We start from the raw sequence: 14,205 nt of genomic DNA, 5'->3' as shown, positions 1-14,205 counted from the left end.
CGTGGCAATATGGAAACTAGAAACGTGTCAATAAGGAAACTAGAGATGATCCCATACTGCAGTCGATCTGAGAAGAACATAATTGAGAACGTGTTGACAGAGAACCATGTCAGGATAAATGACAACCTATATACGTCAGACGAAATCAAGCAAACAAACTCAATAGTTTAGTCCTCTGTTGTTCAACATCATAACCATCAATTTAATAGAACCAAGTAAAAAGAGGCAATAGGAAAATATTAATTTATGCTTTCATGGAACAAATGATCACGGTATCCATGTCAAATCAAAGATTTAAAGTATATTTCAATGACTTGGCTCAATAGGCAGAAGATAAATCTAATGCAAAATTGGAAAAAGTCTAAATAATTTTCAAGAAGGGCGGGTAAATGAGGCACGAAAAAAATTGTTCCCGGCCTGGAACGGCTAAATTTCATGAAGTGCTCTAAATATCGGCTTATCCTTACAGACTAACGCAGACAGTCTCTCGCAGTATGGGCCATGGCGGACTCTCAGAGCTTGAGCAAGCAATGAAACCCTTCAATAAAGATAATACTAATTTTAACACACAAACTCCTGGCAATCTTCTGAGAATCTTTCGAAGGAAACAAAGTAAAAATGTTAGAAAGTGTAAAACCCATATTCCTTAACAGTTTCAAGACTCGCAACATTGCGAAAATATAGTATGCGCCTTCGCAAGAGACTCCTGACAAAGGAATTGAAATGCAAGCTACTGCTGCTAGCGCCACACACACTGTTGCAGTGACATAACTACTCATTGGAAGACAGCTGGCGATAATTCTATACCTTGTGGAAAGCATCTTCGCAACTTCCAATCGAAAGCGGCTTGAATATTGGGAAGAAAAGCGCTCATTCGAAAGTAAATCTCGCTTTAAAGCAAAGTAAAATTCTAGTAACAGAAGCTTCAATATAAACTTTTATAAAACATGCCGAGAGCTACTTCTAAGAAGATGAAAAGTAAAACGACTACTGAGGATTTAACAACATCACCGGAATTATCTGATTATGATGTTCCAATCAAAAATGGATTGCAATCTATTACAAAGCCAGAAAGTAAGAAGAGTTTCTGTGAAACGGGCAATAAGTCTGGAGGTGGTGATGTTGTAATTGATAACAATACAAACATAGATTTTGGAAATGATTTACGAAAAATGTTGGATGTCTTTGGCACAGATGTTAACAAAGCTCTACAGGTGAAGAAGCAACGATTGGAACAGTACAGTACAGGTAGGAATTGATAATTTATCATTTTTTTAATGAGATGAACAGAACAGTTATTATGCTGAATTTAATTAACATCAAAAGGTGGTGTATTGTGTATTTTGTGTGTTGCTCCTTGTCTGTATTTTCTTATTGCCATTGCTCTTTCTGTATTATTTGGCATTAAATTTTGAGCATTTATGTATGTTGTACATTCAGTGTACTTATATTTTTGAGCCACTGGGGAGACCTAGATGTAGATGGGAGGATAAACTAAAGTGGGATCTAAGGGAAATAGGAGTAGAAGGCATTTGGATTTTGCTGGCCCAGGACTGGGACCGGTGGATGGCTTTGGTTAATTCGGTGATGAACCTTTGGGTTCCCTAAGCCATCTAATTAGTTAGGTAGTTAGTTAGTTATATAGGATAAGATTATAACATAAAGCCATGTAATGTAATAAGCCATTCAAAAACTTGGTAATTTAAAATATTTGGTTTTGACAATAAGAAATTAACATTTTATTTATAAAGAAACAAACAGTAAACTATATTTGAGGAAAGTTTGTTTAGATTTGGATTAGAATCATATTTCCATTCTAATAATAGGACGAAAATTGTAATTAAACTCGTCTAGGTGTTAACATTAGGAAGGGTAGAGGAATGCAGTTTAAGGATGTTTGAGAATGGGTTACTGAGAAGAATGTTCACACCTACGTGAAAGCAGGTAGTATGAGGATGGGGATAATTGCATAATAAAAATGAGTTTCATAATTTATAGTCTTTATAGGATCAAATCAAGGGGTTGGGACAGTTTAAAGGAATAGAGTATAAGGGTATGGACTGGGTACATATGGCTCAGGATAGGGCCCAGGGATGGGATCTTGTTACCATGATAATGAACTTTCAAGTTCCATAAATTGTGGGAACACTGATTGGCTGAATGACTGTTGTCTTCTAATGAAGGGCTGTGTTCCATGGAGTTATGGAAACTAGTTAGGTGGAAATAACCTGTCATTTCTCTGAAGATTATAATTGTGTGCACATTATAATTAATTTCTGCAAATAAATAAAAGTAAATGAGACAGTGTACATGATACTGCCCATCTTACTATACTTAATGCAGGGAAGAAATTACTGTATGGAAATTTCTGATGTATTTTAATTTAAGTTTAATTCTGCTACAGTATTACATGTTCTTTGATTTTATCTTTGTTGTCATATAGTTTGCATCAGACCATTAAGATTTCCAGTTCTTGTTAGACAAAAATATTTGTCCAAGGGCATGTACGGAATATTATTCTATAACATTGAAGAATATGTATGAATGTACAAAATAAGTAAATATAATAATACTGATTAAAAAATTATGCAGCTGATTTAAATTTTCCTTCAAGCATTCACATTCTAAATACAATTTTTTACATCATATTTTTGTGTTGGTATAGTGTTTTAAACCCCTAGCTTTCACCTCCTCAATAAAGCTCTTAGAATGTAAAGTACATGACTATTTACGTTATTCACCTTGAATTATACATTCTGCCTCAGGTGCAATGAAAGCAAATGAAGTCAAGTTAAAAGAGATGCTGCAATATCAGTCTGAAGGAAGGAGACATCATCATGAAGAAATGATCAGGAATGTTAATTCTGTTTTAGAGCAGTGGAATGTAGACTTATCTCATTCAAGAGACCAGGTGATTACTCAAAAATAATTTAAGAAATTTTATAAATATTATTATTTTTAATAGCTATGGTGTTTAGTGGTATCATGTCTCCTACAGACCAAAGGAATTTTAGTGAGAATGGCAACAGCAGAAACAACAGTGGAATGTTTACCATTATTGTTATTGTCATTATTGTTATTTTTTCTCAGTTTTGCACTGTGATTAGGCACAGACAATGGACCTGAGTCAAGCTACTTGCACATACTTGTGTGCGTTACAGCTGTAAGTCATTCAACATAATATGGACTATTGCTGTGTTGAATAAAACTGACTTTTCTAACTGAACGTATATATGACTGTGGATGTTCTGTGCTTCTGTGAATGCTTTTCTGGACGACTCTAGTCGAAGAAGTGAAGACTGGTACCACAATTACTTTTACTAATTGCCACATACTCTGCATTTGTTCTGCTAGAGGCTGATAATTGTCTGCTTCTCAGTGTACTCTTTTTTGCATTTGGTAATGAGATTGTTCTGTTACAAAACTATAAATAACATCTCAGAAATTTGAAAGACATGAAAAATGGTACTTACAATGTTAGTTATGTATATAGGGAGCTTGGGAGACATTGGTTACAGATTTACAATGCAAGATAAGACTATGGGAGGTTAAGTTGTCTGATAAGGGTCAGCATGAACAGCAGAACTATTCACTTTGCTATGGAAAAGGAACAAGAACCACACCTAAAGATATTTTAAAACAATTAAGAAAGTAGGGTTTGTTAATGATATTCTGTCCTAATTTTCCTCTTGGATTACTGATGTAGTATTACTATTGTAAATGTATGTTCTCCAGCTGAAAATGGCTTTTATGGGGGTTTAGAACATACTGATGTCACAATACTTATGAAACTTGTTACATTATACAAAATATGTACACAGAAGTTGCTAAGTAGATTTCTTATTGGTAAACATTTATTTGAGGAATTTTCAATACACAGTAGCAAGTTTTACAATGACTTATTTTGTAATCTTCACAAGAACAGTGGTTCCCAACTTGTTGAGTTTGCAGAGTACCTGGTTGTCATGGTGTGGTTCAGTTCTTGTCATTTGCAGTGCTTCATAGCCCAAAGTATAAAACAGCATTGCAAGAACAAGAAGCTGAACGTGTTATATGATTTGATGAGACAGAATTTGTGACTACAGTTCAGCATTGTATCCAAACAAAGTTTAGGGACAAACTTCCTTTGAAGGAGTTGGTTACATTCTGGTATGACGACTTTGTAACAAAAGGCAGCATCTGCTAGATAAGAGGTCCAGCTGGCCAGCTTTTTGTTGTTGCAACACCATTTTACACTTAGGGCAGTGGTGGTAATTGCCATACATGGCAGCAGACTTGAAGTAGTACTGCACATGACTGTAGTTATTTCATTGTTGTAATGGCTATGGATATTTATGTAAGTATAGAAAATTGTAATTGTCTTCATCATTCTGAGACACTTTGTATTTCAAAAAGTACTTTAGTTGGGTCTTCAAGGAACATTGCTAGTTGTTAACCAGTCCAACCTATATACCTTAGTAGTATATAAAATCATGCATGCAAATAAAAACTGTTTACACTTTGAAAAAACACTTAGTGTCATTAATGTCTTTTAAAAGTGTTGTTCAAACTAAAATATGCAAAGTAACTGGACAGTTGGGATTAATTTGTCAGCAAGGCATTTAAGAATGTTTCTGTTCACTACCATACCCACACTGGTTGTGGGGTCCAATCAAATTCATATGTTTGCTGTTAAAATTCTTCTCCCTGGTTGCAATGGCATTGTGTGTTTAATTTTTAATGTTTGATATATTCTTTTCCAGGAAGAAAAAATGATAAAAATTGTGCAGCAGCAAATGAAGATAATCCAACAGAATCGCACTTCTCAACTTCAGCGATTAGCATCTCTTCGCCAATTACATGAATCATATAATAAGGTAGATGTAACAAATCAAAGAAATTAAGAATGAAATGAAATTCACGTGGATTATTTATAATATGGTTTCATTTTGTCCAGGCCACTTTAATGGAGTGATGGTTTAGCAATTGTGATCTGGCACTTGAAGCTGTAATTTGACTGTCTCTCTCTCTCTCTCGGTGTTACAGCCCTTGCAGGGCCTTGGCCTCCACAACAGTGCTCGTCCATTCCTGTCTGTTCACTGCCGTCCCTCTTTAACCTCTAAATCATCAAGCCATCTCTTTTGGGGTCTTCCAGCTCTTCTTCTTCCTTCTTGGCAGCAGCCCTGTTTTCCTGAATCCTCTCTATGTGTCCCAGCCAACACAGCCTCTTTTTCTTAATTTCTATCACTAAGTCCAGATCTTCATAGATACTGTAGAGTTTGCAGTTAGTTATCTGCCACTGTCCATTTTCCTCGACTTCACTAGGGGAGCCCAGGTTTTGTTGCGATCTATCGGGATCGGGTGAAATACCATTAGCGTACAGCACAGGGTCATGTCATGTCGAATAACTTTCTGATAGTTCTCTCTGGCAGCCTTGCCTCTTAAGTAATTCTGAGCACTGAACTTCATCTCATTCCTGGACCTCTCTTTACTTATGTTAGCTATTCTTTGCCTGTACTTGATATGAACCATGAAGTGGTCTGAATCTGCATCTGCTCCCCTGCAAGCTCTCACATCCTTCACATCTGATCCGTGTCTTTGGTGTATCAAGAAGTGGACTATTTGGTTCTTGGTTAATTCGTCGGGAGAGATCCATGTCACTTTACAGATGTTTTTTATGGTTGAAGCATGTGCTGCTGATTGCTCCTTTCCAGCTTTGGCATTCATATCTCCCAGAATTATTTTGACATTGTGCTGTGGTCTCATAAATTCATACTGAGTACTGCTGAAACTTGTTGGTTGGTGTTCCGTCATGCTGTCATTCACCAAGGCATTTTCAGACATAATTTAACATTTATAATATGCTACTGTGCATCTCTTTGTGAACAGTGACTTATCAATAAGATTTATCAGTGTATACATTTGTTATGTTGTGCATCGTGCAACAAATTTATTTGTGTTTCTTGATGATTTTGAGGAACAGTTTGGCAGATGACATAAATATAGACAGATTTTGTCCTCTCTGACACACCCCCTCACCTCTGTTCCAAAACACTTCAAACGTCTCTGTCCCATGATCTCAGATGCCTTCTAGAAGCTGGAAATATTACTGCCCTATCCGTAAACAAATGTCAGTGTGTTCCCGAAGAGTAAAATAACAAATAAATTTCTTTTGTGCAGAATTTCTTACAACAGGAAGCGAAGCAGAATGAACAGTGTGGCAGCGTACTGCAAGAGCTGCGAAGGGAACTAACTGAGCTGCAGAAGAAGATGATGATTGACAGCCAGAAAGAGGAACTGGCACAGATGCACAAGTCCTTACAGAAGAGTGTGCTCTTCATGTAATATAACACAAATATCCCTCTGCAGTTGTTTGAAAACATAAACACAGTATTTACTGGGTTATTAGAGTATTCTTATGTTTTAATGTTACTATATTTTGTTGCTTTTGTCCCATAAGCTTTACCAAATGGAAACAGGGGATTTGAACACTTAGGTTGCCAGCTTGATTTTAACTCTGGAGGTTTATGATTTAGCAGTGTGCTACTGTAATACACAGCTAACTGGACCCCACTTAAGCTGATGAAAGTTAAGGTGGAAAAGTATGTCTACCATGTAACACTTTTAAACTCAGATATGTTTCTCGAAGGAAGCGGAAAGTCTTCGTAATCCATTTTAGAATGTTATGGATATTTACTCAAGAAAATTGCTCTTCCCTCTCCCCATGTTAAAAAAATGCTTATGACATAACATATTTAATTCCCTGTGATCTGTAAATTTCATTTCAATTAATTTTGGAATTAAAATCTGTTGGCTGGCATTCAATATAAATGTTTCATGCTTGGATTGCTACTAAGAAGTCCAGATTTTCTTTAATTTTCTGATCAGTTCTCCAGCACATGGTTTTGTTATTTGTCCTTCATTACACAGGATAACAATAGTTTTTGTTCACAGACCACATGTCTATTTATTCTAATCTCCATCCTTGGTTTCTTAGTTCCTTCTGCTTGTTAATACATCAGTAGTAAAAGATTATATTTAATTGACTACACAATGTATTTATTGGTATGATAAGCTCTTGAGTTCATACTTTCATGCAATAAAATTTTCTCTCGTTGTTGAATGCAGCCAGTAGGCATTAAATGTTAGTTATGTTTCTAATGATGTATTTCAAGTATTCCTTTTGTTCGTAAATTACATATGTTATTGTTTAGATCAGTAAAATATATGAATTTTGTATTCATCTTAAAACAGAGAAAGATCAGCACAATTTCCTTCTTACATGTACATGGGAAATGATTTCTGTACATTAATTCTTGACAGGCAGATTGTTGCTGTTAAACACAATGTGTTCATCAGAAATGGTTCATATTAAGTAGATATATTTTCTTCTTGAAATCTTGTATGTACCACTGTAATATTTTACTGTCTGAAGCAAAGATTAAAAATATATGTTAATGCATTTTCTTATTATGAACTTGTAAAGTTCTGATAGAATACAAATCGGAATGTGTTCACACAGTTCATTGTATTTTGAAATTTCACCGTATATTAAGCAACTCTGAGCATAAAATGTTTGTAAAATAAGAGGAAAGTCTGGAACATGAAATGCGAATTCTGTGTTCATTTGTGGGTTATCATTCACATTTAATTTAAATTACAAAAGCTACCACAAAATGTGTTGTATAAGCTGTTGACTCTAGAATAACTCTAAACGTACTGAAGTGTTATCAGCAGTGTGATTTAATGCACAAGGTGATTTTACTTTTCACTTATGTGTAATAGCTTCCATCTTCTTGTGAGCTGTTGGAACCTTCGTGCAGAGCGACTGAGTAAAACTGTATAATGCCACTGCCATCTTTGGCGGACAATATGGCGATGTAAACTTGTGCGTGTGTTTCTTCTTCGCCCAGTTCTGCATGGGGCATCTTCTGTGCAACCATGCTCATGTTAAATAGTAATTTCAAAGCTGTGAAAGTCAGCGTATGAGTTCAGTTTGCCATCCTTGTTGGTCCCCGTGACCGGTACAGTGTCAAAAGTTCCCAGGTTCTGCAATCATGTTATGTTTTGTCGACATCGGATTGGCCATTCTCATTTCACAGCTTGAATGGATAGAAAGTTAGTTATTTGACAGCCTCGTATCAAATTCAGTGAACTTGTAAGGACTTTCAAGGTACCATCTGGCGTTCACCTGGAAGGTCCGAGCGAATCCATGAACAGCCTGAGTTAGGATATTCCATCCCAGCCAGGATTCAAATCAGACGCCTTCCAAATAACAAGTTACAAGCATTGCCACTTAAGCCAACTCTAAGCCTGATTTTACTGGAATGACGATATATGTATATACACACACAAAATGGTGAATGATTTATGATGAATTTAAGGGAATTTCACTGTAGTTGTAATGACAGCTTTGCAAACTCAGTTATAAAGTGATGCAGTACGTTAGACATTCTCAAAACATTGTAGTATCGGATCACTGTATAAAATCACATATACAAATTTTTACGCTTTAACACACAACCATATCGTGCCAGCCGCGCTTCAACCTCATGAGGTCATAATCAGTGGCATATTAAAACCAGTCCATTGTAATATTGAATCCATATAGCCCACACGTGTTGTCACAATGCACTGTGTGTGTGAATGCGGTGTCCTGCACATTTGTGCCATGTTCGTAATACCACACTTAAAGTTTATGTTGCACACGAACTAGTACATTGTCCCATTGCGTCACTCATATGTGCTGGGTCGAGTCATTCTATTTGAGGTGGAGGCGTCATTGTGTTGCAGCACTAGGTCCATTGACCGACGTCTCTCTTGTGGCTTGCGTTGTTGTCCACCGTGAGCAGTGGCTGCGCCGTCCATACCTGGACCGTCATGGATCTATCTGTGTCCGCTTCATTATTACTGTCAGCTCGGAATGTGTGCAGGGGTTTATAAACACTATGGCAACCATCTGTTGTGTATGAAACTTAATTTTATTTCGGTTTACTGCTTGGTCAAAGAGCGTTAGACATTCTTTTCAGCAAGGTATCGCAGGGAAGTTTATCCACTGTCACTTTCAGATTAAAAGTTTATGGAGGCCTGAGGTGAGGTTTGACCTCTGTGTTTTGAATCCTTTAAATGGTGCAATGTATGTGATTCTGTGAATCAGTTTCACTGAATAAGTGCAAGATATTGTTTATTGTGATTGTAAATTTACCACCAAGCTGAGGTTTATTGTGCGTTCTCAAGACCATTAAGCAGCACTGTCTGGACAAAATACGGGCACTGACCACGGACAGGAAGAAGTTAGTGAAACGTTATAGGTCAGTAAAGGGGAACACCATCTTTCGTGTCTCGTCAGTAAGAACACTCCAGTCGTTCACACCCCGCCAACAGCAACGCAGGTCGAGTCATTCTGGAAGGAACTATGAAACTAGGGTTCTCCACTAAACATAGATTCTCCAGCTATTTACCTCTAGGCAGTTCTGTGATCGTCATTTAGGGGATGATGTGCCCCTGAAAGTCACCGAACAGGATGTGAAACGTGCCTTTACTGGCAAAAAGAAGTTTTCGGCTCCTGGAATAGACGCCATCAACAACTTTTGGTGGAAAAAATTCACGAGCTTACACAAACATCTATCTCGTAACTTCACATCTTTTTTGTCTGGTACAGACAGAAAGGAGATTTGTCTAATCCAGAAAACTACCGACCTACTACCTGTCTCAATACAGGTAGCCCTAGATTTACGCCGGGGATGCGTTCCTGGACGAACCGGCGTAAATCAATGAGAAGTCAATGACATGCGTTCCCAGCACCCAAACATTGACGAGTAATATAATGGCATTACATTTAAAGCTCTGAAATAACGTAAATAAAATAAAGGGAATTTAAAAAATATATTTTATACAATTACAATCGGCAATTCGTTGGTCCCCGCGATTCTTTCATGTGATTGATGTGTACAGTCATCTCTGCTGTTACGCGATAGTTGCATTCATGTAAGACGCCGACCTATAGAAAACCGCGTAGTAAAAATAACCCCGGTACCTCCGCAGAGATTAAATTAATCCTATGAAAGTTTAAAAGCGCCAAGAATGAAATTGCGTAAGAGCAAACTCGCATATGCAAAAGTTTGCATTTCACAAACAGCTTTTACCGATTCATCGATCTCATTGGAGGAAATTCGCGTTAATGAAACATACGTAATTGCAAAGATGACTGTATTTATAATTCTTATTCAAAATCAGCGATGTAAGAATTAAGATTTAGTATAAGAATGAGTACGAGATACATTGTAAAACGTTATAAATAACAGTAAAATATATTTTTTCCACTTTTTAACTTTCTGGTTTCAAAATCGGAGCAAATCGAGGGCTACCTGTACTGTATACATGGCGTTCACCCACATCTTGAACGAAACCATACTGCACCATATCGCCCCCATCTGGAAAGAGGTATAGGAGCAGCGGGGTTCGAAACGTGGCATTGCAGGTTGCAAGGACAATCCGTTGATTGACAGATTCATCTGTCAAGATGCGGTCCATTATAAGCGCAACCTGTCAATGGCCTGGGTGAACTACAAAAAAGCTTTTGACACAACTTCTCATGAGCTGATTGTCATCTTGCTCAAATTCTTCAAATCCAACCTGACATAGTGAAATGCATTGAAAATCTACTACCACTCTGGAAAACGCTCTTCATTTTGACATACGGAAAGCGTGTAGTGTCGACAGAGTTGGTATGCTACCACCGCGGAGTGTTTCAAGGTGACAGCTTGAGCCCTCTTCTTTTCTGCATCTCGCTACTTCCTCTTTCCGTTGTGCTAAGACGTGAGCGCGGTTACATGTGCGGTGCACCGTCCATCCGTAGGCACAAAGTCACACACCTTTTTTATATGGATGACTTAAAACTTTATGCTGCCAGCGACAGTGGCATTCAAAGTGCACTGAACACTCAGGATATCGGCATGGAATTTGGATTGGACAAGTGTGCAGTTCTGCATTTGAAAAGGGGAGAAAATAGGAATTTCGGCGAAGACGTGCAACTCGTGGACGGAAGCATCATACACCATCTTGATGCCGAAGAGTCCTATACATATCTTGGTGTGAGTGAGAGTTACGTCCAAGATGTCTCCAAGGTCAAAGAGGCTCTGTGCAGCAAGTATAGACACACCCTACGACAGATTTGGAGTTCCGAGCTCTCTGGTAGAAACAAAGTCACTGCCACCAACATCCTTGCTGTTCCGATCCTGCTCTATACTTTTGGAGCAATGAAGAGGACAGTTAACGAGTTGAAAAACCTGGACAGGGCCACCAGAAAAATGATGACCATGCACCGAAGTCTTCACCCTAAATCTTCTGTCCAACGCATATACCTCCCGCGTCATCTTGGTGGTAGAGGTCTCTTGGGTCTGGAGAATCTTCACAACAGGATAGTTCTGGGTACAGCTCATTCCATCATTAATAGCTCTGATCCCCTCTTGACATTCGTATGTTCGCATGAATCTGCGGGTGTAGGGGCGATTATATTCCAGGCGGCAAAGAGAGCAGCAAATGACCTCGGACTTGACTTTGATACCAGCTCAGTTGGACAGCGAAGACAGTTGCCCCTCTTGACACTGACGTCAGATCAATTCAAGGGCACTGTTAAGAAGGCTGATCAAACTTTGTTGCTCAAGCAACATGCAGATAAACCCATGCATGGGGGCCTTCTTCAAAAATGTAGAAAAAATGGGCTTGTCGAAAGACCTGACGTTCGCTTTTCTACGGTCGGCTGGACTAAAGTCTGAAACCGAGGGTTTCATCTTCGCGTGCCAAGATGGTGTTGTAAACACACTTGTGTACCGCCGAATGGTGATGGGTAGTGGATACTGTCTGCAGGGCATGCCGAATGCAACCAGAGACGTTGATGCAACTTCTGTCTGCATGTAGACACTGTGCCAGCTGCGTCTACATTCATCGACATAACGCTGCTTTTCGTGTACTCTGTTACCACCTGAGACACTTTTACAGCATAGATAAGACACCCGTTTTGCCGTACGCTCCTGGGGACACTGAGTCCGTTGTTGAAAACGATAAATGTAAAATTTATTGGAACTAATCGTTCCGGACTACCAAGCAGTTAACAGCCACTAAGCCTGACATCGTTCTCATCCATGTCTCCGAACGCACTATATATGCCCCGGCTGAAACAAACAGCTGTGAAGGAGACTGAACAACGGACAAGTATCAAGACCTTGTGTTTGAGCTAAGACAGCTGTATCCAGGATTTACTGTCAAATTAATCGTCCTTATAATTGGAGTTGCTGGAGGAGTCAAGGCGTCACTGCTGGCTAACATTAAGCTTATTCCGGCATGCCAGCGTAACGCTGAAGCATTACTCAGCCGTATGTAAAGGCCGTGCTTCTTGGGTCGCTCCGACTACTGCGACCTCAACTCACGGTAGCCGCCCATCTCGTGGTTTGAGCCGTGGCTACGGTTTCACCTGATCTGCTAGTAGTCGAGTTATGACGGCCAAAATACCATTTTTGGCATAATACATGCAGCACGTATTAAAAACAAAATGGATCCCGGAAATAGCTGCTGCCCTATGTACCTTAGGGACAAGGCCTGTCTCGGGTACATGGAAGTACGTACCCCATAAAGTGGTGAATAGATGGGATGATAATAATAATAATAATAATAATAATCTAGGACCTTCATACATCATTCGAAAGAAACTCGTGTAAAATATATTATATATACAGTCATGTCTCACAATAAATCTATATAATACACGTAACACGTATTAAAAATAAAAACTATTTCAGAAATATCTGTTGCACTTTGTACCTCAGGAGCAAGGTTTGTCTCGGGTACATAAAAGTAAATGCCCTATAAAGTGGTGAACAGATTGAATAATAATAAAATGGCCTTATTAAATCCATAACTGAAGCAATAGATGAGCTGGATGAAGATTTAAGTCAGCTTAAAAGAAATAATACGACGCTGAAGATTTAAGTACAAGATCTGTAGGTTTTAGTGGAGGTTCACACCAAGTTCCCCAGACAGAAACCACGGGGTTCATTGTCCGCTCGGTCTGGTTCTAAGTCCAAACAAGCCGTGAATTTGTGTAATGTGGCTCCTCAGCAGAAATCCAGTAGAAACTATGCTGATGTTGTTAATTTTCAACATCCCCCCGGACTGAACTGGGAAACACCCACACCCAGCATCAAGCTAAAATGCTTGTCCACAGTATTCGGGTTTTCAACCCAAATTCCTCTTTTCGGGTACATCATACAGAACATTTCAGTCATGCTCCTGAAATTCATTCAACACCAACAAGACAATGTCCTCGCAGTTATTTTAACGATTTCCTGGCTAACCTCCTCGGTCTTCCAAATCATGGGTACGTCCTTCAGTAACACAGACATTTTATTCTGGAAAGCAAGAGACATTAGGTCCTAAAAATATGCATTTTAAATTTCATCTACAGTGAAGCAAGCTGGGATCTCTTCCAAAATTACGCAGTGGAAACTACACGGTGACTGGAAGGAAACTGTTGGAACACTGTGATTGATTACCTCATAGACGTTGTCAATAAGGCCACTCGCTACTCAAATCCACTCGAAAGGAAAACTTCGAGTTGCAACCTCTAATCAACTTATCACTCAAAAAATAAACAAACGAAGAACGGAAGATCGCTGTCTTCTAGGTTGTTGCACCGTGTAGTCTGAAAGAAATTTACCACCGTTTTAGAGGACCTTGCTGCCTTCATCATCAGGGGGATCTCGCCCTGATGATGGAGGTGTAACACAAATTAACACCCTGCAAAACAGACCTAAATGCTGTTGATGAAAAATTACGTCAAAGGGCTAGCGAACAGACTTTATCTAAAATCGTCCAGCCAAATTAATCAATTAGGACATTGTAATCCCAGCAGTGATAAGATAATCATCTGATCAGGCAATCTTAAATTCGGAATACGCAATCAGTCATTTTGAGTTACAAGCCGCGTCAGGTGCCTGAATGGTGAATAAACCATATCTTCTGTCAACGTTTCGAGAGAAATCTCTGCTCTCATCCTCAGGGCTGCTGCGTAACAAATCTAATCCTGAGGATGAAAGCAGATTGCTCTCGAAACGTTGGCTGAAGATGTGGTTTATTCACCATTCAGGCACCTGACGACGCTTGTAGCCCGAGATTCTTTCATCAACTTCAGTCGCCACGAAAGCTGCACTTTATAAATCAGTCATTTGT

At 38.8% G+C, this 14,205-nt stretch overlaps 2 protein-coding genes across 3 annotated transcripts in view; one reads left to right on the top strand and one right to left on the bottom strand.

Moving 5' to 3' along the window:
- LOC110837195 (uncharacterized) overlaps positions 1–14,205 on the bottom strand; it is a 76,268-nt gene that overhangs the window by 30,669 nt on the left and 31,394 nt on the right. The window lies entirely within an intron of this gene.
- LOC110837196 (synaptonemal complex protein 3) lies at positions 809–7,441 on the top strand. The gene is made up of 4 exons (XM_022079073.2): positions 809–1,248; positions 2,766–2,911; positions 4,743–4,856; positions 6,160–7,441. Exons 1-4 carry the CDS (start codon positions 948–950, stop codon positions 6,322–6,324), a joined length of 726 nt encoding a protein of 241 aa, XP_021934765.1. The 5' UTR covers positions 809–947; the 3' UTR covers positions 6,325–7,441.

Source organism: Zootermopsis nevadensis, unplaced genomic scaffold (assembly GCF_977971745.1).
Source record: "Zootermopsis nevadensis isolate Lab colony 2312 unplaced genomic scaffold, Znev_1.0 Znev_ptg000011l, whole genome shotgun sequence".
NCBI classification, from domain to species: Eukaryota; Metazoa; Arthropoda; class Insecta; order Blattodea; family Termopsidae; genus Zootermopsis; species Zootermopsis nevadensis.
The sequence above is the reverse complement of the archived record's forward strand: the minus strand, read 5'-3'. Positions and strand labels throughout refer to the sequence as shown.

What these genes read in the sequence shown, in the direction of transcription:
- LOC110837196 (XM_022079073.2), top strand. Translation starts at nt 948, where the DNA reads ATGCCGAGAGCTACTTCTAAGAAGATGAAAAGTAAAACGACTACTGAG. An exon ending in TATCTCATTCAAGAGACCAG is followed by an intron (nt 2,912 to 4,742) that starts GTGATTACTCAA and finishes ATTCTTTTCCAG; the next exon opens with GAAGAAAAAATGATAAAAAT. An exon ending in TACATGAATCATATAATAAG is followed by an intron (nt 4,857 to 6,159) that starts GTAGATGTAACA and finishes TCTTTTGTGCAG; the next exon opens with AATTTCTTACAACAGGAAGC.